The 25,309-nt window shown below is 40.7% G+C and overlaps 1 protein-coding gene across 2 annotated transcripts in view; it reads right to left on the bottom strand.

The window, feature by feature from the left end:
• FSHR (follicle stimulating hormone receptor) overlaps window positions 1–10,589 on the bottom strand; it is a 189,102-nt gene extending 178,513 nt beyond the window's left edge. For both annotated transcript variants that reach the window (XM_068973535.1, XM_068973544.1), the window contains exon 1: window positions 10,438–10,589. In XM_068973535.1, the coding sequence (XP_068829636.1) occupies window positions 10,438–10,589 (152 nt within the window). The remainder of the gene's footprint in view (window positions 1–10,437) is intronic.
• Between the last annotated feature and the right edge of the window lie 14,720 nt (window positions 10,590–25,309).

Here is a 25,309-nt window from a genome sequence, read left to right as displayed (position 1 = left end):
TGCTACCATGAAGCATTAGTTCTGATTTCTAGTCGAGGGGCGACAAATGGATAAAAACATTCACATTACAGTGAGTTTATGGAGGAAAGAGATCATCTACTGCGGTAGTTGGGGTGCTACTATAGTGGGGCGGTCAAGGATGACCTCTCCAAGGGGTTGGCATTTGGGGAGAGACTGAGGCGGAGAGAGAAAAACATTCTAGAGGGAAAGAAAAGCAAGGGAAAGTTTTCAGGTAGGTACGAGTCTGGTGTGTTTGGAGAGCAGAAAAAGGTCCAGAGCACAGTGGCGATGGGCAAGCGATACATGACGTGCACTAGGCCCGTGGGAAGGCAGGCAGGGGTCAGATCACAGAGTATCTTGTAGCCATGACAAGGCATGTAAGCACCTCAAGGGAAGAGACTGGGTTTGTTTTGCTCACTGCTGGACCTCTGACACCTGTAGATAGTCAGGAAACGTGGATTGAAAAAAGTTTATTCTGAGTGAAATTCTAAGTAATTGTATGCCACCTTCTTTTTCAAAGTTTTTCTAGCTGCTGTGTGGGAATGGATTTAAGTGGAACTAGGGGACAGAAACGCTGGGGACTATTGTACTAGCCCAGGTGAGAGAAAATGGTGGTTTGAGCTGAGGTGGTGATAAGGAAGGTGAGAAGTGGAGACGTTTGAGCTATATTTTGGGGGCTAATCCCCAGCACTAGGATTAGATTTACAGCAAGAAGTTGGTGATCTAGGCATTAACACAGATGATGAAGCCTGGGAGAGAAGATTCTGAGAGGTTAAGGGGAGGGCGATTAAGTGGACTATTTTCTGCTTGCTGGTTTTGAGGTGCTGGCAAGAGATTCAGTGAGATGTCAAGGTTTCAGCTGGGTATTGCTTGTCTGGGGCTCAATGAAGAGGTCAGAGATGACCCATGAATTTTGAATATAGCTAGTATTTAAAGCCATGGGGCTGATGAGATCACTGTAGAGAGAATACACATTCATGAGGAAGAGGGTCTGGAGGAGCCTGGGGCACTTCATCACTTAGAGACTTGGTAACAGAGAAGGTCAAGGTCTGCTGTGAGATGTAAGAGGGAAACTAGTGTGATGTCGCAGAAGCTGGCGGTCAAGGGGGGAAAGTGTCTCAAGCAGGAGGATGGTTACCTGTGGTCATCTAAAATTTGGGTTTTTATTTGAAGAATAATATGACTACTAAGTAAAACATACCAAAAGTAAAGTTTATCAGTACCTGTGACAAGATAATTTTTAATGCAACAGTGGGCACTGAGTGGATTGAATAATGAATGGGGATTCCAGAGAAGAGAAGGAAGAATAACCAAACAACTGACTAACTATTGGTTTCCTCTTGAAACACCACTGAGAAGACAAGAAGGGGACTTGTTTCCTTTCTTTTAAAGCCGTAAGGGCAGAGGAACAAGGGCAACAAGATTTTGTAAAGACATGGAGGAATGTGGATTTGGTACTACTACAACCAGCATCTCTTGGAGGCGATTGGAAATGTGGAAGCTCAGGCTCCTCCCCAAACTTACTGAGTCAGAATCTGCCTTTTCCCAGTACATCCCCCTGATTGGCTTGCATATTTAAAGTTGGAGAAGTCCTGACTTGGAAGACTCTAAAATGAAATTCCAAGCCAGTGAGATTTCTGCCACGTGATCCCTAAAAACACTCAGGAACTGGAGGCACTGGTGTTCCCAGAAGCAGGACTGGAGGGTGAAGAGGGTTGAGGTGGCCAAGATAAAGAGGGCTGGCAGAAAAGTTGTTTAAAAAGCAGCCATACTACCCACCTGGAGCAGTCAGGCCAGTGTTCCCCCATAGCTGAGCAAAAACACCAGGTTTATTTATTTGTTTGGCTGTACTGGGCCTTTGTGCTGCACACAGGCCTTCTCTAGCTGTGGTGCACAGGCTTCTCATTCGAGTGTCTTCTCTTGTTGCAGAGCTCCGGCTCTAGGTGCGTGGGTTTCAGTAATTATGGCTCATGGGCTCTAGAGTGCGGATCTGATAGTTGTGGCACAGAGTAGTTGCTTAGCGGCATGTGGGATCTTCCGACTAGGGACTGAACCTGTGTCCCCTGCATTGGCAGGCAGATTCTTAACCACTGGCCCACCAGGGGAATCCCAAGGTTTATTCTTTAAAGAGAGCAGAGAACGTCTGAACTGGAGACACCAGGGACCAGTTATGGATGCTGGTTGCTGAGACCTCCAGTCCTCTTCCCTAGCCACCAGAATGCTGGCAGTTAGGGCTTCACCCTCTAGGTAGGGGTTTGGAAGAATTTTCTCCAGGGGTTTTGCCCAGTCCAAGAGGCAAGATCGGCGCAGTGATCCCCCAGTTCAGTGGCCCAGCCCCTTCCTTTATTTATACTGCTGTGGTGGTGGTTTTGCTTCTTCTTACCCTATAGCTCTGCTTTCAGAGCTACTTTGTAATTTTCCTATCTGGTTGTCATAACTCTTTGTTCTCTTTCCTCTCATCTCTTATATTTGTTTGGGGGAATCAGATGCCATTCTAAGACTCCATGTTCTTACTGAAGGAACTCAGCAGATTTTCACAGCCAGGGACCCGATAAGCAATTTTGCTACTGTGTGCAGGCTTCCAGTTGACCTCTTTGCTGGTCACCGTAAATCTCATGTTTGCTTTTCGTTGCCTTTCCAGTTTGTTTTCTAAATTAAAACAGTGTTTCTAGTATTTTCTGCTGCTCCTCCCAACCCAGTATATTTACTTAGAGAATGTCTACACTACTTACCCATAAAACAAACACCAGTTAGATGAAGGATTCATTCCTTCCTGCCCTGAGCAGAAATTAGCCTTGGTGGGCATATGGCGGTGGCAAGGGTTTAAGTCTGACTCTCTCTACTTGCTGTGATCTGAAGATGGCTAGTGATCATTCTTTCGTTTTCAATTCGTTTTCTTATTCTAAACACAGCCATACAAAGTAGTTTGGAATTTAGAAAGAAGAGAAATTGCTCAGAAATTTAAGGACATTCAAGAATTCCTTGTTTGTGTCCCACGTATGCCAAAGTAGACATTTTTAAGGTGTGTCACTTTCAGAAGAGACATCTGGTCTTTGTGAACTCGGTGTGGTTACCAGATTTCATAGATGACATTCAGCTGCTTTGAAGGGAAGCTGTCATACACAGTCCATTGACATGTAAACTCTTTTTACCTATTCTCTCCCAGTGTCTACTTAGTAATATTCAGGAACACAAGGAGTTTTGGGGGAAAAATTATGAGTTTAGGAAAGAAAACAATGCAGCCTAAGCTTCCACTTTTGATGCTGTTTTCCATCTTCTGTACCATTCTCCTCCAGCCCAGCTCAAAGCATCCAGACCCTTGTATTTGCCCAATGTGAAACTTTCTGAAAGTGAAAGTTGCTCAGTCATGTCTGACTCCACTACCTCATGGACTGTAGCCTGCCAGGCTCCTCCATCCACAGGATTTTCCAGGCAAGAGTACTGGAGTGGGTTGCGATTTCCTTCTCTAGGGGATCTTCCCGATCCAGGGATTGAACCTAGGTCTCCCTCACTGCAGGGAGACTCTTTACCATCTGAGCCACCAAGGAAGCCCAAGAATACTGGAGGGGGTAGCCTATGGCTTCTCTAGGGGAATTTTCCTGACCCAGGAATCAAACCGTGGTCTCCTGCATTGCAGTCAGATTCTTTACCAGCTGAGCTACCAGGGAATCCTAGTCAAACTTAAATATTTAAACATCTGCTGGTTAAGCCTTATCATGAATTTGCTGGTGTTCATTTATCATTCTATTTTACTTGAGGTCTGTGTTTTCCTTGTAAAATAAAGCAAGGATCTTCTGACCTTTTACAAAAAAGTGTGTTCTGGAAGTGGCCCTGCACAGCTCCTTAAATCCACCCTAGCTGGTCAAAAGAGCAAAGTTAGACAGGACAGCCAGATGCTTGTTAAATGTAAAAAGGCAGGCATCTCCTCATTGACTTTCACTCAGCATCTATTTCTTCCAGCTCCCACAGTCTGTGATTTCAGATTGCACAAGGCAACTTGCAATTAATTGTCAAATGGGTAGTTTAGACAATGACCATTCTGGGTTCCAAGGGGATTTTTGTTGTTGTGGGTAAAATTGAGGCAAAGCATGATTGTTGTTACTGTTGGACTCTCTTCTCTTTCAGCAGCTCCATGAGAGCAGCCCCGTGCCTCCCCTTTTGATCCTCTTCTCCCGAGTGCCCAGCATAGTGCTCTGCACAAATATAATCAATAAATATTTGATGTTGAAAGAAACCTCATGAAAAATGAGCCTTTTTGCTTGGTCTCCAAAGCTGAATATATTAAAGTAGAAGAATTCATTTCAGGTTGGAGAAAATAATATTATTTAGGTAGGGGAATATAAGGTATGTTTGAGAGCTGGGAATTAGGAAATAGTCCACAGAAAAAGTGTTGAGAGGATGGAAGATATGAGGGGAAGACAGGAGAGTTAATTTGGGGATAAAATATGGAGGAGCTTAATGTCAAACTTAAGACTTTGAACTTTTGTCCAGAATCTGGACATTCGTGCCTATAGGGAATTAAACCAAGCCAGGACTCAGAGCAGAGGGTTGGGCGGGGAGAAAGCCGAAGGCGCGAGGGGCTGATTCACAAGCTATTACCCTGAGATGAAGAGGAAAGCACAAGGGAAGGCCCCTCTGTCTTCCAGGGATGTGATCCTATCTCCTGAACAAAATTTGCTAGACTTTCTTTGAAGGGACAAGCAATTTTAAATTGGAACCACTCCTGAATTCTAATGCTCAAGGCTTTGGCCCTTTCTCTTCCATGCCCTTCTATTCTAGGATGATTTCCAGTCAGCCTTTGTTTATCTAGTTGCAAAGTCATCATTGGAGCTGGGATCCCTCAAAAATTCTTTGTTTAAAACCCCTCACCAAACTGAAAGCAGTCAGAGACAGGTATCTATGGGGAGGTTTTCCACATTGCATTTGTAAGTAACAGACATTCGCAAAACAGTCTATTAAGCCTAAGAACCACACTCTTCAAAATCCCACAACTGAAATCACAGAAATTTAGGAATTAACAGTTATACGTGTTGGACTCTGCAGGTCTAGAAGAAACCTATTGGTTTGGGGAAGTTTGGTACCTGAAGATATTTGTAAACATCAAAGCATTTTAGAATTGAAAGAAATCTCAGCACTAATTGACTTCTGCCCTTCATCAATTTGCTGATGAATTTTCTCCCCCATATCCTCAACTGATCTATTTCACTGAAATAGCTGAACTCTTAGGGTCCCTATTTCTTAAAGATTTTCATCAGTCTTAGCATTACTGAGATACAAAAATTGGCTTATGCTGTACATTTTCTAGTGTTTGTGATACAGGATTCCATGATGGCTGTGTGTTGGCTCTTGCTGAAAAAGGTCTGGGAGAGGGTATGAAAGAGAGTGGACACTAGCCACTCCTGAGACTGAAAATATAATTGAGTTCCAGTGTATGGCACAGGTTTGGTTGCTTTACTCAAAAAAAATCTTTTTTTGCATATCCCTTGAAGACTTTCAGGTCCTCATGAAAGAAAAAGGTTATGGTGTGTTCATGTCAGAGACATAAAACACGCTCAAGATACTTCAGGAAGAGGTCAGATTAAGAAGAAACATCCATATCTCATTATAATCAGATCTTAAGCAATTAAAAATAATTACTCTCTTTGCTAGGTGACCTTATGGGATATAAAAGTTAGCATCTAGTCTAAATAAAGCTAAATTGGAGATCTTAAATCTAACAGCTCAAAAAAAAAAAAAAAAGGTAGTCCAATAAACCACTGGATAACCCAATTAGTGGTTTTGGAGAAGGATAATCAAACATTAAATGAATTTCCCACTTGCTGCCAAGATTTTCTGCTTCTGAAGCTTAGGCTTGTTTGGCAGAGGACTTGGGCAAGGAAGGACAGCACTGACCTTTAGGTAAACAAGGAGATGTTATCATCATCAAGAAGTGCAGCTCTGTGCCATCAAACCCTTACTCTTCAACAGCTGATAATGACTCTGCAAATTACAGCTGTTAGCCAATTCTCAGAGTAGAGTTCATCTGTTACTTTAAAGAATTTTTTCCTCTGCAATATAATTTTTACTTTTTCCCTTTGAAGATACTGCATTCTATAGCTGCTCTTTTTTCTGATTCTCATGCAGGAAATATAAACCTTCCTTACCCCAGCCTGATTAAATTCTAAACGTTGGACATTGACATATCATTTCTCACTAAAGAAGGTACAGGATTTGGTTTTGAGAGGAAAGATTATGTATGCATTAGCATGAAATCTGTGATGTTTGTTTCTTTCAAAGAAATATCTAAACAAGGCACTGGCAGTCTTCAGATAGATGAACCCAGAGCAGTCTGCACAGTGGGGTGTTTGGTTCTGACATCTGGACAGACTACAATCATCAAAGCACATATGGGAAACACAGGAAAGCTAACATTCAGGGTTTGGAATCTGACCTCAGTTGGCAAAAATTGTATTTCTTTGAACACTTTTACCCAGTTTAAAGTGATTTTGTTTAAGGCAATTTCACTCATCCTTTCAATATTCTTGTTAAAAATAGAGAAACAGGTATTATTACTTAAATCAAGAGAATTGAGTGGCATGCCTAAAAGAATATTCAACTTGTAACTTAGTAGACTTTGTTTCAAGTCTATGTGTTTCTCTTTCTGAATAAATTAATGGATTCCAGAATGATATACAGGCTTTTTCTTTAAAACAAACACATAAAAAAGCAAAGAAAGCAAGGGAACTATCAAATCCTGTAGTGGTTCACCACAGGGGGAGCAATAATTATCTTTTATAAGATATTTTCTTTGATACTGAGGAGCAGAGCAAATAAACAGCTGTAATTCCCCCTTATTTATTGTGTCATTTATTCTATATGTAAATGGGGGCCCAGAACCTACATTGCATTGAGCCAGGCACAGTGACTACCAAGAACATGTTCACTGCAGTTGAGGAAATAAGACACATATGAAAAATTAAGGGCAAAGCAAGGTTGTAAAATGAACTGCACCAGGGTTCAGATTACATGAAGATGGAATGGTCAGGAGAGTTTTATTGAAGAGGCAAACTTTGAGCCAGCTTATAGTAAGCAGTTTGGCTTTCAAGAGACAAAGAAGAACTTGAAGATTACAGAAGCAAGATGTGTAACAGTAGTGACACCCTGGGACACAAACTGAGCTTGAGAGCAAGTCTTTTTCAGGCTTGCGGAGCAGATGGCTTCTGTTGGAGCTAGGTGAGAGGTAAAGTCAGAAAGATGAGCCACCAAATGATTTTAAACTGGAGAATCATGGTGGCTGTGGTGCTTTATGGAGAAAAATGGAATGATGGTGTTCGGGCTGGTTTGGAAAAGACAGAGATTGATAGCAAGGAGATAAATTAAGACAACTATTTAATCCAGTGTGTAGATAGATGTTCAGATTCCAAACAAAGATAATGGCAATAAAAAAAGAGAATTATTGCTTGTAGCCGTATTGAAGGGAGTTTATGAAAGTAGTTAGATGTGGGCTTTTGGGAATATGAAACCTACATGATGAGGTGAATTAAACTATCAACATTCAACAAATGAAGAAATCAACAGTGGCTTTACTAGTTTTGTAATCCATTCCTTTCTGCATCTCAGAAAGAGAATTGAGATGGCAAAGAGACACAGGAGCTTGCTGTGAAGAGAGGGGTCAACACAGGCAGCCTATAGCGTGATCTCATATAGTTCTCCCTGTGCCAAGAATGCCCATCAGTGGACACTTTTCTTCTAGTATTGTGGTCATCTGAAAGAAAACAATCTGTATCCATAACGTCACTGAGACTTAAAATTTCAGGTTTTGAATGGGTGTTCACATTCTTAGAAATTCTAACTCCAGGAAGAATAACACAAGTTCAAAGCATCCCTTCTAGATTCATTGACTGCCTCTATGTGAAGCTGAGTTTCTAGAGTAAGTCTGAAATCAAAAAAATCCTTTGCCTATCATCAGAATGAAACCTGTTCCCTGAGTTCTTGGCAAGTATTGAAAGCCCAAAGGAACACCATTTCTTATTCAGAGAGGAAGTGGTCCAGCCACTGGGAGGAGAAGGAGATTATTCTTAAATCAGTGGGATACTATAAACTATCTCAGAGCTACAAAAATCTTGACATCAGTTTTTCAAAGCCTTCTCATTTCCATTGATTCATTTGATCACACTGAATGCCCTCTGTGGTGTTTTTTTCTCTAGTACTTTGCAGATGAACAACAATCCCCACCCCCCACACTTGAGAGGCATTGTGCTGAATGTTTTAATCCTACATTTAATGCCCATGGCAACTCTGAAAAAGGTACACATTACAATTTCCATTGTACACCCAAAAGCCCACAGGCTGAAGCAAGAAACAGTCATAGTCTGGTTTAGAACACAGGTCTCTTAGATTCTAGAGTCCATACTCTTCCATCTCTGACTTGTGATAAAGAGTTAAAGGCCCACCTGTGAATATTACTTTCGAATTCCCTCTATTCCTGACCCTGCTCAGCAAGTTGAGTACTTTCTCCATGATGCTGTGCTGTCTCAGGCCACCTAAACCCTTTGTTGTTGTTGTTCAGTAGTATCCAACTGTTTGCAACCCCATGGACTGCAGCACTCCAAGCATCCCTGTCCTTCACTATCTCCTGGAGTTTGCCTGAAGCCAGAAATGTTTAACTACTCTCAGCTATGGTCTGAATCAGAAGTGGGCATTCCACAGACTATGGCCCACATCTGGTTGCTCCCTGCTTTTCTATACAGAGTGAAAAAAAAAAAAAAATCTCCCTTCTGGTAAAGAAATGCCAGAAAGCAGACAGCCTAATTTAGCAGGGAGTTTTGAAAAGAGGGTATCAATCTAAAATTAAGCCTTGTAAGAGGCTGTCTCTTTTAGTAACTGGTTGACACTGCTTGGTCCCTGGGGAAACACTGGAAAAAGAGAAGGACTGGGAGAGGTAGAAATGTGTGTGTGTTGAGTGTGTGCATTGAGGGGCTGTATCTTTTGGTGTTCACAGCCATCCCACCAAGCAGATTGTATTAAACTTCTAAAAATTAGGAACTTGAGGCTCAAAACAAGTTAAGTAGTTGTTAAAAGTAGCTTAGGAGCGACTGACTTCTTAGAGGAGCTCAGGTGCATCAGTCTTCTCTTGTGTTTATAATCACCTAACAAAGCAGACATAGGCACATTCTTCCCTGCAATCAGGAGTAACTGTCTCATTAAGGCAGTGTCACCAAAACACAGCGTTGGCCACCTATCTTCCCTGCTGCTACCTCTGGGAAGGAATGGAGAACTTGTGATGTCAGGGGGAAAAGGAGCAGGCAGAACCAACTCAGCCTTGCAGCTGTTTGTCCCTGAGTGAAAATCTGAAATGCAGCCCCATCGTGTTTGAGCATAGGTAATGGTAACTGGTAAATGAAAAGATGACCACCTTCTGCCATAAAATAAGATCATGCATAGCTTTGGGGAACCAAGATTAAAGGATGCTTCCAGAATAGCAGCTTCTGTTTAAAATCCTTGGGATAAAACGACTGAGGATATCTATGATCTCCGAGCCAGCTCACAGCAGATGGGAGGGAGGGGTGGGGAGGTGGGGAGGGATGGTCATTGGACTAGGAAACAGTCCTGCCTTCCTCTTACTTTAATGCAATAGACATGGGACTTTAAGGGAAAGACGGCGATCTGTGAGTCAAAAGGCCTGATTTCTAGTTTGGCTCCGCCTCTACTCCTCGTGAGAGGTTAGGAAATTTTCTACTCTCCAGACCCCAGATTTCTCAACTGCAAAATAAACAGATGAAAGTAGAATGATGTCTAAGATCTTGTCAAGTTGTAAACGTCTGTCTGTTTCCTTTTAAAGTAGTTTAGTAAAAATCTAAATGTGGGAATCACCTTTTCCCAGTGGTATGAAAGATGATCTCCTTCTTTCTACACCTCCTCTTTTTCCTTCTCCCTTTCTTCACACCCCTTCCCTCTCTTGTGACTCCTTTTCCTCCAGGAAGCAGAGTCTCAGTTTGGGAATTCCTTGCTGGTGCCTCCAGAGCAGCAATGACTCTTGCCTTCTTGAATTCAGTATCCTCAAAAACACCCATCGTGCCTTCCATGTCAATCAAAGCCATCTTTCTGCCTTCAATTCGAGCTCTTCTAAGTTTCTACATTTTCCTTAGTCTTCTCTTAGTTCCACCAAAGAGAGTACAGCACCCAAGAACAAATGTGTCAAAAATACTAAAAAGTTTTCCTTTCACCTTTAGATTCAGGTTTCCATGCTGCCCTTCCCTGACAATTCCAAGACAAACTCTCACTAATATCCTTAGAGAACCACAGAGCAGGAGTGTTGGGCTGGGGGAGTTTGTTTTACTTAAGCCTTCAGGGCAGAATATTTCAGCCCAACAGTTATCAGCTTAATGTGAAAATAATAATAGCACGCAAGGCACAAATACCAGCCACGCTATTGTTCCCACTGACTCAGATACTTACAGTTCGACCGCATCCCTGGGGAGGTCGGAGGGTATCTCTGTCACCTTGCTCTCCTGGCAGAGGAAGACTCCATTAGAGCAGTGACAGAGTCGATGATGGCATCCTGAGCCCAAGCTCAGGAATGCGAGCAAGGCCACCAGGAACAAGGCCATGTTTACTTATCCATTCACCTGCTTTCTTCTGCCTCTGCAGAGAAAATCCTGCCCAGATTTCAGAGGCTCCACACTGAGCCCTTTTGAGAAGAGGTCTGCCTTGGGAGCTGGTAGGGTCACGTGACCCGCCCAGGGCCGCTTTCCTTTTTTTCTTTTTTATCGGTCACTTCCAGACAAATTGCAGAATTTCTGAGTGACAGCAGTGACTTTGGTGGGGGTGGGGTGGGAGAGGTAGAGGGCGTGGCAAGATACGCTGTCCCTTTACCTTTTTTGGTTGGGTTTGCAAATTGAAACTTGAATCATGTCTAGAATAGCTTATATTAAATTCGCTGTCAGACTGTCCCTGTGGGTCACTATTTTTTTTTCTCAAAACAGAGTGACATGCTTGACTTTCTCCAAAACAGATGCAATCTGCAGTGTGAAACATCATTAAGAGAGTTCCTCAGTGAAGGTCAGGGACCTGTTTCCAGTCTTGGTGTCAATGTCTTCCTCCAGGCTGCTTGATACAAAACCAGAACTTCTGGGTCAAAGTCACTGATTCTCTTTCTTGCTGGAATTAACAACCAAATATGGTGTAGCTCAGAAGGCAGGCAGTGGGTTAGTGAGCCCCTGGACAGATGGTAGGAGGCACTTTTAAGAGAGTAGTCTACAGAGATAACTGACTCAGCTGAGTGACCAACAGGTTGGGCTGGGTTTTCACTGGGCTTAGTAGATACCAACTATCCCACCCTCTGTCACATGTCCTTTCTGGCTTCTCTCATTTCCAGTCTCTGAAGATTGCCCTTGCCTTTTGGATGCTGGCACAAATGAATTTATTTAACCTATCCTTTTAGCTTAGTTTTAAATGTTCTCTGTACGTGACAATCCTGGCACTTTTGTGGGCACTTCCCATCTTCTTGATGGTGAGGGATCTGAGGAATGTTTGGCCATACTTTCAGTCAAGGGGCCATCTACTTTCAACTTCAGAACCTATGAAGTTTAAAAGGCAGAATATTCTCTAAGATTCTATAACTTACTGCTGCTGCTGCTGCTAAGTTGCTTCAGTCATGTCCGACTCTGTGCGACCCCATAGACGGCAGCCCACCAGGCTCCCCCATCCCTGGGATTCTCCAGGCAAGAACACTGAAGTGGGTTGCCATTTCCTTCTCCAATGCATGAAACTGAAAAGTGAAAGTGAAGTTGCTCAGTCGTGTCCGAGCCTCATTGACCCCATGGACTGCAGCCTTCCAGGCTCCTCCATCCATGGGATTTTCCAGGCAAGAGTACTGGAGTGGGGTGCCATTGCCTTCTCTGTATAACTTACTACTTGCTCAAATTAGTTTTAACACTGTCTTTAGGTAATGCAGCAACAGCAGCAGTAGGTAATTAGTTGCACAAAATTGAGTTATATGGAACTGCTAAACAAGTATATATTGATCTCCCCTCCTTTCTTCCTCTCCTGTACCTAGCCAAGAAATAATGACGTAGAAGGAATGGATTAATCATTAAGGGAATAACAGAAGCAAGTGAATCTTAGAATAAAATTGTTCCCTGGATGCTTCTGGGAGCAACTGCTTCATTCTAACTCCAGGACTATAAGATCGGTTCAGTTCAGTTCAGTTCAGTCGCTCAGTCGTGTCCGACTCTTTGTGACCCCATGAATCACAGCACGCCAGGCCTCCCTGTCCATCACCAACTCCCGGAGTTCACTCAGATTCACGTCCATCGAGTCGGTGATGCCATCCAGCCATCTCATCCTCTGTCGTCCCCTTCCCCTCCTGCCCTCAGTCCCTCCCAGCATCAGGGTCTTTTCCAATGAGTCAACTCTTCGCATGAAGTGGCCAAAGTACTGGAGTTTCAGCTTCAGCATCATTCCTTCCAAAGAAATCCCAGGGCTGATCTCCTTCAGAATGGACTGGTTGGATCTCCTTGCAGTCCAAGGGACTCTCAAGAGTCTTATCCAACACCACAGTTCAAAAGCATTAATTCTTCAGTGTTCAGCCTTCTTCGCAGTCCAACTCTCACATCCATACATGACCAATGGAAAAACCATAGCCTTGACTAGAGGGACCTTAGTCGGCAAAGTAATGTCTCTGCTTTTGAATATGCTATCTAGGTTGGTCATAACTTTTCTTCCAAGGAGTAAGTGTCTTTTAATTTCATGGCTGCAGGGCAGTATCTATATGGACTCTATGTTGTTACAGTTTTGGCTAACATGAAGAGATAAATTATTTCATTCAGCAGTTGACCTGTGGAATCATAATCATTTAGATGGAGAAGGGATTTAATTCAATCATCCAGCTAATGCGTAAGTTTGCTTTAAAATGCCCACATTAATTTAAAGGGGTTGACTTAACCTCTTCTTGGATAACTCCAAGTGACCAAATACTCATTACCAGTTGAACCTCTCACATATACCCCCACCCCACAAATCCCCACTGAGATTTTGGAAAGTTCCAGTTATGACTAAATTAGTCTTCGTATAACAAGAATTTTTTTTAACTGAGAGAGATTTTGACTTGAAAACTGTTCCCTATTCACAACTGATAGATAACATGGCTAACCTAAATGCAAATTATTAAGCAAAATCACAAAACAGTTGTAGACTAAAGAGATGCCAATCATTGCATCTGTGTTTGTCATTCCTCCTCTCTGTTCCTACTCCTAGAAGTGATCTGAATTTTGATTTTGTTATTCCTTTGTTTTTTTTTTCAAATTGTATCATCTAAGTATATATCTTCAAACAGTGTACTGTTTGATTTTGGGTTTTATACAAATTGTATTGCCCTAACTAGTCTTTTTTATTACTTTCTATTATATTTTGCACTAACAACATTTTAGAGAACCATCCGTATTTTTCTGTGTAGCCATAGTTTGTTACAGTTCCCTGCTGTATAATATTCCATTGAGTAAATATACTGCCTTTTTTTTTTTTATTTTTTAAATTCTTCTATGCAACCCACTCCAGTGTTCTTGCCTGGAGAATCCCAGGGGCGGGGAAGCCTGATGGGCTGCCGTCTCTGGGGTTGCAGAGAGTCGGACACAGCTGAAGCGACTTAGCAGCAGCAGTGATCTTTCTTTAGTCTAAGGTCATAAAATATTCTTCTGTGTTTCCTTCTGCAAGTTTTTTAATTTATAATTTTGCTCTGCACATTTAAATCTTTATTAGGTATTAGTACTTATGTGTGGTATGTGTCAGGAACTCAAGTTCAGTTTTATTCAGTGGCTTATGGTTTTTATCCACATGGATAAATGTTTGTCCCAGAATCTATTTATTGAATAGATTCTCTTTTTCTCTCTCATTTGTAAAATTGTCTTTATCACATCTCAAGTAACTACTATTTTGCTTAGTTTTGTGTTTAAGCTCTTTATAGCCTATTGTCCTTTTCCATCTGTACCAATACTATACTGTCTTAACTATTAGAATTTTAAAATAGTCTTGACATGTGATAAGACAATTTCTTCTTTCCTAATTTACACCTTCCTCCTCTTTTCTTCTCACTTTCTCCCTCCCTCTGCTTCATTCTCTCTTCCTTCTTCTCTCTCTGTCTCTTCCTTTCTTTTTCTTCTCTGGCCTGGATACCTAGGACAATACTCACAAAAGTGGGGAGCATTTTTGTCATGTTCCTGACTTTTAAGAAATTGTTTTCTAATTTTTCATCATTAAAATTATATTTGTTATAGGCTTTTGATACCCACGAGGTTAGATCTCAAGGTAAAGTTCTTAGAAAAGTTTTCTAAGGATTTTTTTCCTACTATGAATAGAAATGAATATTGTCAAATGCCTTTTCTGCATTTGTTTTATCCTTACCCTTGCAATGATAATTATATACTACTAAGCTACTCATATCCCTAGGATTAGCAGTGTTGTTGTGAGTTATTATTATTTTACACACTAAGAGATTTGACTTCCTAATATTTTATTTGAAATTTTGGCATCTATCTCATAAGCAAGTTACAGTTTAGTAACAAATACTGTGATTTCTCATTTTCCTTCCTCTAGTTATCCTTTTATGGTTTGGTGTTGAGGATGTATTTGCCTCATAGACTAAGTTGGGCAATAATCTCTCTTAGTTTGCTCTTGGAACAGGACTGTTTTAGGTTGTTTTCATCTATTCCTTGAAAAAGTGTGGCTTTACTTGCCTATAAACCATCCTAGCCTGGTATTGTGTTTGTGTGTGTGTGTAGATTAAAAATATTCATTCAGCTTTCTTCATTTTCCAGCTATTCAAGCTTCCTACTTCTTAAAGTTTTACACTGTATTTTTTCTAGGAATTTTCCATTTCATTTGAGTTTTTAAGTGTATTGTCATAATGCTTTTTGGTATTCACTTTTTAAATCTATTAAAAACTATTCCTAATGTTGTTTATTTCTGTCCATTTTCTTTGTATTTAGCCAAACTTGCCAGATTATTTTCAATTTAATTGCGCTCTGAAGGCCTGACTTTTGCCTTGCTGACCATGTTCTATCTTCAACTTTCCACATTTTTGCTCTTATTTTCTCCTATTTTTCTTTTTGTTCTGTTTTCTTTTAACCTCTTATTTGAGTGTCAGTTAACTAGTTTTTCAGCCCATCTTCCTTTCTGAATCTCCCAAAATCGGTGCCTTAGCTCTATTCAACAAATATTGATAGGTAAATTTCTTGTTATAGCTGAGTTCTAAGTATTTTTCAATTTTCTGTTATTTTTTCCTGGACTCACAGATAATGGAGATGTACAGTTTTGAAATCTACAAAATACATTGATATTTAAATTTATCTCTTTGTTAATACAATACAGAGTATGGTCTGTATTGATTTTTCCCCCCCAACCATGTTGATATATGTTTTAAGGCTTAGTATGGTTAATTTTTATAAATATTCAATGTGAGCTTGTGAAGAATCAATCAATAGTGACAACTTCTGTATTTGTTCCATCAATCCAGCACATTATTATTTTCCTAAATTGTCTATATATTTGCTAACATTTTGAAGGGATTTCTGTTGAAATTTCCCATGATCTGAATGATACAGTTGTCAGCATTTCAATCTTGTCCTTATATTTTTCTTTACAGATCAATGTTACTTGGGCACACAAGTTAGAATGGAATACATACATGGTGAATCAAACTGTCTCTAATTTTGTAGCATCTTACTGTACACATAATGCTGTCTTTTATCTTAAAATTTATTTTGCCTGATATTCATTTAATAAATATTTTTTTAGTATTTTTTTCTACCTTTGTACTTCTGACCTGTCTGTGTCTTTGTTTTAGGCAGGTCTTTTATAACCATTGGTAGAATTTTATAACCACTCTGCTGAATTTTTTGTTTTAATACATTCTTATAATCTCTTTTAACAGATGACCTTAATAATTTACATTTATTCTAGTTATTGATCCACATGAATTTTTTTTTTCTACCATGCCATTTGCTGTCTACTTTATTCTAGTTTTACATGTTCCATTTTTCACCTTTTTATCTTTTATTTGTTGAATTTTTGTTTGTTTGTTTCTTTTATTGCTTTGTTTTGTTTTCTTATTCTGTTTTGTTCCGTCTACTGTTTTGGATGTTATATACTCTCCTTAGTGGTTCGGACGGTAAAGAATCTGCTTACAATGTGGGAGACCTGGGTTTGATCCCTGGGTTGGGAAGATTCCCTGGAGGAGGGCATGGAAACCCACTTCAGTATTCTTTCCTGGAGAATCCCCATGGACAGAGGAGCCTGGTAGGGTACAGTCCATAGGGTCACAAAGAGTCAGACATGACTGAGTGACTAAGGACACAGCACATACTCTCATTAATTTTAATGGTTACTCTCAAATTTTTAGCATATACTTCTAGCTTGTACCTCTTATTTAAAAAATTTAATTTTATAGTGTTTAAAATCCCCTTCTAAAAGATGCACGGACTTTAAATTTTTAAGCCTACACACTAGCCAGATATAATGTATTTTTTGTTATCCAGTATTTTAGTTCGGTCATTATTATACATCTTCATTATTTTATACATTCAATATTTATTTAGATTCTCTGCCACTTTGGGATGTAACTAGATCTCCAAGGAGTTTGTACTCTCATTTGCCTTTGTCAGTACAGCATTGGAAAGCTTTGAGAAGCTTTGCTTGTTATCAGATATAATCTCTTTCCAAAGATATGCCTCAAAATAATGGAAGACAGCTATTTTCAGGGATATGCTGGTAAATGTTTAACAATCAGCTTTTCAGGGGGGGAAAAATCTTTATTTGTAGCATTTGTTAACTTCCATGAAATGAATTCACCTACCATAGCTTTTATCAAGCTAACAGTGTAATGACAACCAACTTACAGAATTCTTCAACATTTGTCAATCTGCTTTTATAAGCTGGTAAGATCTGGTCCTAGCATACCACTGGATATTTTGTTCTTCTTGAACCATCTTACTTGTTTAGATGATCTCCAACTTCATAGCTTTGAGTGTGGAATAGTTTTATTGGAACTTCACTTTGGAATAATCTCCAACATGAGTTGCTTTATCTCAGGTGCCAAAGCCTGAAATGCTTCTTGGGGTTGTTCAACATCATCATGAGTTCTAAGAAGTTAGCAAGAGTCTGGCTGGATGGAAAGTATTATAAGGTGTGAATATATAGGTGTGCTCTAAAATCACTGCAGATGGTGATTGCAGCCATGAAATTAAAAGACGCTTACTCCTTGGAAGAAAAGTTATGACCAACCTAGATAGTATATTCAAAAGCAGAGACATTACTTTGCCGACTAAGGTCCATCTAGTCAAGCCTATGGTTTTTCCTGTGGTCATGTATGGATGTGAGAGTTGGACTGTGAAGAAGGCTGAGCGCTGAAGAATTGACGCTTTTGAACTGTGGTGTTGGAGAAGACTCTTGAGGGTCCCTTGGACTGCAAAGAGATCCAGTCAGTCCATTCTGAAGGAGATCAGCCCTGGGATTTCTTTGGAAGGAATGATGCTAAAGCTGAAACTCCAGTACTTTGGCCACCTCATGAGAAGAGTTGACTCATTGGAAAAGACCCTGATGCTAGGAGGGATTGGGGGCAGGAGGAGAAGGGGACGACAGAGGATGAGATGGCTGGATCGCATCACCGACTCGATGGACGTGAATCTGAGTGAACTCTGGGAGTTGGTGATGGACAGGGAGGCCTGGCGTGCTGCGATTCATAGGGTCACAAAGAGTCGGACACGACTGAGCAACTGAACTGAACTGAACTGAATTGGAAGCAGCTATATGGATTTGATTCTTCTCCTCAATTGAAAAGAAATGGCTCCTTCTACCATAATCAGAGAGTCAGGTATTGCTATTGTGGCAGCAGTGTTTGGCTCTGGTACTGGATACAGAAGGAAAAAATCCTTCTCTAACATAAAATGGAATCTAAAATGTGGAAAATGAGGCTTTAACAGCTTACCAGGAGATTAGTGGTGATAAGTCTGAATTAAATCCCTTATTACTGAGTGTTCAGTCTTGAAAAATTCTGTGGGATACAGATTTTTTTTTTTAACTCTTATAAATCTCCCACATGACCCTCAGCATTCTTTTTATCCTGTCATTAGCTTCCCTTTGCCTCTTCTTTCACTTATTCTATTTCGAGAAGAGCTTTCTCTTGAGGTCATTTCCCTGCTCTTCCTTGCATCAGAAGATGCCTTGTATTCAACACTGCCATCAGGTTGCTCAGATTTCTCTGTAGATTTGCTAGAGATAAAGAACTATGCAGACATCACACGATGGTGATTATGATTATGGTTGTCTAAAGAACGTTCTCTTAGAAATCTATCTCTTAGGATGTCAAGATCTCTTTTAACTTTCTGATTTCATAAAGTTTCTCAGATTACAAAGATCTTGAATCTCACAGATGAGATAGTAGCCTGTCTGTACCATTTGACTGGAGGACTTAACATAGTTGCTACAGGCAAATTTTCTGATGATCTCACAAAACTCTGTATAGTTCTTCACCAAGGAATGTTTGTCAACAGGTCGGAAATTCAAAATGGCTTGTAAATAAATGTGGAAGATTGAAACTAATTTTCTTTTTGTTTTTGGATAGTCATGTGAAGATAGGGCCACTGGGAGAATGTCTGTGTGTCTGCTTGTTGGAAGGAGATCTGTCTTATTGATGGAGAGAACTTCTATTGCAATCTGTTGGTCATGCTAAGTCACAAAGCTAGATCAGTTTCAAAGGCTGGGGAAATAGACTCCTACTCTTGTTGAAAGGAACACAAAGGGATGGCAAAGTGGTGGGCACATGCAAGGAGAATAATTGCCCCCACTTCTGCCAGTATTACTACAGCTATCCAAGCATTTAAAGAGGACATCATTGTTTATGCTGGATAATTTTTGCTAGTTTTGCTTAATGTTTTCCAAAGTACAAGTTAGGCCAACTAATAGAGACACTGGTGATGATAATGTTGAATATTCATTTTCAGCCTTTAGTAGTTTGTTCAGTTATTAACTTAAATATATTGCTACCCCAAGAAAGGCAGTATCATCTTTTTTTTTTTTTTTTACTTTATTTTACTTTACAATACTGTATTGGTTTTGCCATACATTGACATGAATCCACCACAGGTGTACATGTGTTCCCAAACATGAACCCCAAAATGACCAAAGACAGTATTGTAAAGTAAAATAAAGTAAAAATAAAAATTAAAAAAAAAAATAAAAAAATAAAAATAAAAGAAAAAAAAAATGCCCAAAGATATTTATTCTCTGTTTATATTTGGTAGATTTACATTTATTTTTAAAATTTGCTTTTCTTTCTCTCTCTTTTTTTTACATTTTCATTCTGTAATATCATTTGTTTCTATGAATCTTAGGCAGTTTTGCTCTATTAGTGGCCTTAGTGAAGTATGCTGTGTGACTTATGGCAGGGATAAAAATTTCTTGTGATATGACCAGAGCATAAAGGTATAGTTTATAAACATTCATGATATTTGGACTCAAAATCTTGCAAGTAGCGTCCTTGAATCCACATTATTATCAGTTGTTGTTTAGTCACTAAGTCATGTCTGACTCTTTTGTGACCCTGTGGACTGTTGCCCACTATGCTCCTCTATCCTTGGGATCCTCCAGGTAAGAATACTGGAGTGGGTTGCTATTTCCTTCTCCAAGGGATCTTTCTGACCCAGGGATCAAGTCCGTGTCTCCTGCATTGCAGATGAATTCTCTACCACTGAGCCACCTGGGAAGCATTATTCTCAATATTATAGTCTTAAACATGGTTCCTATTAGTTATTTTTTACACAACAAGCTTTCTTTATTGATGTTTTGTTACTCTGTCATATAATTTATAGTAAGAATTAGATGGGGTTATGTAGGGCATTACACAGGAGTCTAGCACACCAGTCACACAGCCAGTCATACCTGGCCTGATGGGCCATAACACAGGTTTTGCATGTTGAGATAGAACAGTCATGTAGGTCATAGTGTTAATGAGCCTTCTCGGGTTGAGCAGTGCACAACCTGTACAACTGCGCCTGACAGCCCTGTGCTGGGGACTCAGGATGGGTGCCAGTGCTGGCTGCTTGACCTGGTGAGGGTAAGCTTATGGAGGCTGAGGGTAAGCTTATGGAGGGCAAGCTTATGTGACAGAGTACTCAGAGTGCCTGGGTGCTGGTCCAGAGGAGCATCCTCTAGGACACCATGCAGTTGATCATCCGCGTTACTTATTCCGAAGGTCAACAAAGGAAGAAGTAGACACCGGAATTGAGAGACCCAGGCTCTGTGCATAACTGTGTTATTCCTGTTGCAGCCCCAGAGATATATTTTTAAACTTTTCTTTTTTATATTGGAGTATAGCTGATTAACAATATTGTGGTAGTTTCAGGTGGACAGCAAGGGGACTCAACCATGCATATACATGTATCCGTTCTCCCCCAAACTCCCCACCCAGCCAGGCTGTCATATAATGTTGAGCAGAGTTCCCTGTGCTATATAGTAGGACTTTGTTGGTTATCCATTTTAAATATAGCAGCGTGTATATGTTGATCCCAAACTCCCTAACTATCCCTTCTCCCCAGGCTTTCCTCCCGCGGCAGCTATAAGAGATTTTTAGTTATCTGGAAGTCAGTTTCTTCTCCTCCAAAGTGTGAGTGTAAACACTTAACTTGCATGGTTGTTGTGAAGACAGCCTAGAATGCAGTGCACATGTGAAAGCACCATGACAGAGTCTGGTGTCAGTGTGTGATTTTCTTCTCCTTGTGGCTGTTGTAGTAAAAAGGAAAGATAAACATCTCATCACAGAGTGAGTGAGTCCCTTTCATAATGATTTTCCATTTGGTTTATGTGGTGAAGTGGGAGACGAATGACTCTGGTTGCACGATTGTTTAAACCTGTGTGCCACTGACCTTGCCTCGCCAGGCATCACAATTATGACATTGGCAACACTGACCCTTATCTCCCCTTCTTGGACCCTTTCTTCCACTTAGGACTTGGGGAGTTCAAGGCCAACCTGTTTTGGGCAGAGAGATGATGTAGCCTCCCGACTTGTCCTTGACTGATTGGATAACAAATGAAGTATACAGTCAAAACAAAAATGTTACAATGAATACTAATGAGAGATGAGGGAGGGGGTTGTTTGTAAGCTTGATGGCCAATCGGTGCTGCTTTTGAACAAAGTGGAGTTTAAATTCTTGTATTAGTTTAATTTCTCATAGACAAAGAAAGTCACAGGCTCTTTCAAAAACACAGTAAAGAGGATTCACACACCTTAGTCATTGCAAGTGATCTTTGGGTCAGTATTTTGACTCCCAACATTTCTAGACTTCGGAGAAAGTGGAAATTGCAAGGGAACACTTAAGATTTGGGGTGCATTGATATGAGGGTCACATGTTTCATATGTTCAGATACCAGGCAGGGGCTGGTGGTAAGGAGGGTGGTTGGCTACATCTAGTTCCTGGTTTGATTGTGAGAGGTTTCATAAAAAATTCAAGGCCAATGAATGTTTTCAGGAATACTTAGAGTGAAACCAGTGTTAATATAAATTTACATCTAGTATCTTTCAAAAAGTTTAGCCCCAGGAGCCAGTGTGTACCAAAGTCTAGGATCCTGCCCTTTGCCTCAGGGAGTTTAAACGACAGGACTATACAACACATGGCGTTCTTTACTTCACAGGACTATAACCAAAAATTAAAGTATTGTATTATACCTAATTACAAAGTAGGTCAGCCTCCCAGGTGGCACTAGTGGTAAAGAACCTACCTGCCAGTGCAGGAGACATAGGAGACTTAGGTTTGATCCCTGGACCGGGAAGATCCCCTGGAGGAGGGCATGGCAACCCACTCCAGCATTCTTGCCTGGATAATCCCATGGACAGAAGAGCCTGGCATTCTACAGTCCATAGGGTTGCAGAGTTGGACATGACTGAAGCGACTTAGCACGCATGTAACATGTAGGCTGCAGTGTTCGAGGAAACACGGATTTTGAGCTGAGTCTCCGTAGCAGTGAGGATAAATAATTTTTGGCAATTTTCTAACATAACTGATTTGCACACCCACTTAGACATCTCAACTAAAGCCCTAGTTAAACAAAATATTTTAAATACGAATGTATATGCCAATATATAGACATATTCAAAATAATGGCATGGCAGAGTAGGTTCTGCTGTTTATGGAAGCATGAGTGTCAGTTGCCAGCAACATAGTACTGCAGGCTAAAAAACTAAGGTCTAAATTTCTGTGTTTATTCGTTGGAATGAAAAAAGGTAATACTGACATTCCATTATTTATGAACATGGTTAGAGAAAAGAGAGGTAATGAAATTTCACTGCTTTCAGAGGATAGTTTATTTTGATTCCATTCAGGGCCCTGGGCCTTTGCCTAACAACGATGTTCCCTTCCATGTTAATACCTTGGGCAGACCTGGTAGGGTGAGAGGAGGAACTGGTAGACCTTAGCTGTCAGTATTTACTGGACTTGGGAGGCAACTGATGAAATGATCAGGAGTGTATGGAAGGCCTGCTTCATGCCTTGCCTTCTGGAACACTGGGTGCTGTGAGCCAAGCTAAGGTAGAATGTGGAGAGATTGTTCTCGAGGGATGGCTGACACACAGGATTGATGGGAGCTGGGCATTTAAAAATTGAGATTCATTTCTAAGATGGGGAATCCTATACTAAATAGTGCAGAATGCAGAACACAGCTTCTGTTTACCTTGTGCTAACTTTGCCCTAGACCCCAAGCTAAATGCATAATCTCTGATCTTTCTAGCAACCCTGCCAGGCAGCTCTGATTATTCTCATTTTGTGGATGGAAAAACTGAAGCTTAGAAAGGCTAGGTGTATCTGTCCTGGGTCCCACAGCTGGTAGCTGATCAGCCCAGAATTGGAATGTAAATGGCATCCCTTGGAAGTCAGTGCCCCTCTGCTTAGATGCTGCACTGCCTTGGAAAGCAAGGCAGCCCAGGAGAGGGGACCAGAAGCAGCACACAGGGCTGGTTGGCAGGCAGGCCTGAATAGTGACTTCTGCTAGGCTGGGCTCAGCCACCTTCCAGGGAAGAGAAGCCCCTCCCTCTGGTGTTCCTTGGTGACCCTGAAAGGGATGGGTCTTCATTTGTTTCTGCCCTATAGTCCTGCTGAGTCATTCTTACCACACTGTGGCCAGCTTACCTACATTAATGCTCTATTTTTGCTTATTGTGGCTCTTAGTTAGCTGGAAATAGCTCGGATTTAATGGCAGCTTTTAGAGTGAGGTTTTTTTTTTTTTTTTTTAAAGAAATCATTTAATTTGTCATGTAAATTAGGACAATTTTGAGAGTGAAAGGGAACTCTGTTAGTAATCCTGCCAGGGGTATCTTGGGTGCCCAGGGCTTATGATCATCCTACCAAAATGGGATCAAGGGATATAGTTACCGTGGAAATAAGATCCACATTATTCAGACAGGAACATCTTCAGGATAGGGAACAGTCAAATGGAAGTAAGCTTCTTCTACCATAGCAACGTGATCTTCTGTCTGATGTTAGGGCATGCAATTTGGACATCTTAAGTCCCTCAACCCTCACCTACCCTGGACCAAGCCAAGCAGCACTGATTTACCATGTCCGAGTGACATTGTTATGAGGAGGTCTCTTGTTTCCTGCCAAACTTAGTGAATCTGGATTGTTCTAACTTACAGGAATTAAAGAACTTCTTATTCTTGAAGATCTTTGGACATTTTTGCTTAAAATGTATAAATTGGAGAGTAACAAGAATTGCTGGGGTTTTCCATAATAGATCATCTAACCAAAGGCGCTGCAAGAATCTGGAACATATGGCATATTGCTGGTCTGGGACTCCAAAGGAGGGGAGATGAGGCATGGAGAGGGGGCAGCGGGAGAAGGCAGGAGGAGGGAAGGGAGGGAGCAGAGGCGAGATGGCTTTAAGCCAAAAGCATCCGGGAATACCTTGTGACAGTGGACTTCTATCCCAGGCTCCTCCTCTTTTCAATCCCCAAGCCTCTTGTCATTGGTTCTCTTTGGGCTGACAAGGGGATGTTGATTCATGACAGCACCATTGATCAAATGACGTGTTGTCTCGTATCGTGTCTGGTAATAAAGAGACATAAAAATGCTTCTTCGATTAACTTGACAGTATCCATTTAGATGGTAGTGTCTAGTCCTAAATCTTTCTGAGGATGACAGAAAATTCCCTTTGTCCAAAGCATGAGTGGTTTTCGTCACTAACGCCCCAAATAATGCTTGCTCAGAGACTAGGCTCCTCAAAAGAATTTCTATCAAATTACTCCTAATAGAGGGAGAGGTGGGTCTCCAAAGAGAGTCCTAATAAAGTCAACATTGCTCTGAGTCTCTTATTTTATAGTAGCAGTAGTAGTTTTTGTCATTCAGTCATGTCCAACTTTTTGCTACCCTATGAACCGTGGTCCACCGGACTCCTCTGTCCTTGGAATTCTCTAGGCAAGAATACTGGAGCGGGTAGCCATTTCCTTCTCCAGGAGATCATCCCGACTCAGGGATCAAACTCATGTCTCCCATGCTACAGGCAGATTCTTTACCATCTGAGCCACCAGGGAAGCCCCCACTTACATTATCAAAGTATGCAAATATTACATTCCACTTTACAACATAGCCATGTTTGCTATAGAATTTGTCAAAATATCTTTAATAAACATTATATGCAAAGATGTGCCATTTTTGTTCTGCAGTTTCACATTATTCCTGACGTAAGACCACATCCTCCATTGTAAGAATGAGGGTTAATAAAACCTCCCCACAGAACTGAGGGTAGGGAGGGGTTGATTATTTTTGAAGTCAAAGATCTAGAGTTTCACCTGTGAAAGTCAAATAAAAACTGGACATATTAATTTGATAACCAAACATTTTTCCCCAAAATTCTTCAGAAGGTCAGAAATACTGTACCAGATAAACAAGTTACCCTGGCCATGCTGTTGCATACAATGTTGCACACAAGTTATTGCACACAAAATTGACCTGCGAGGAGCCATGGAAAGGAAACATGGAGAGAAATAGCATAACACGATTTTGGTACCACCCAAATAAAACCCTCAGTGCCTCTCTTCTCTAGGGGCATGACTTTATTACCCCTAAACAGTTCATTGTTGTTGTTGTTTTTTTTAATCATAAGTAGAATTTATAATTTGGAATTTCAGGGTATAGTAGGATTAAAATAAAGTAAAAAATTCAGACTTTAACTCTGAATTTTCCCCTTCTCTCTCTCTCTCTCTCTTTGATGGAGATGTATTTGTCCTTCCCTGAGGGAGAGAAGAACAAATGGGTATGTACTTTGGTATTCTTGAAGTAGACTTAAAAAA

The sequence above is a fragment of the Capricornis sumatraensis genome, chromosome 1, assembly GCF_032405125.1.
Source record: "Capricornis sumatraensis isolate serow.1 chromosome 1, serow.2, whole genome shotgun sequence".
In the NCBI taxonomy this organism is placed as follows: domain Eukaryota; kingdom Metazoa; phylum Chordata; class Mammalia; order Artiodactyla; family Bovidae; genus Capricornis; species Capricornis sumatraensis.
Note: the sequence above shows the minus strand (reverse complement) of the source record. Positions and strands in the feature narration are given on the sequence as shown.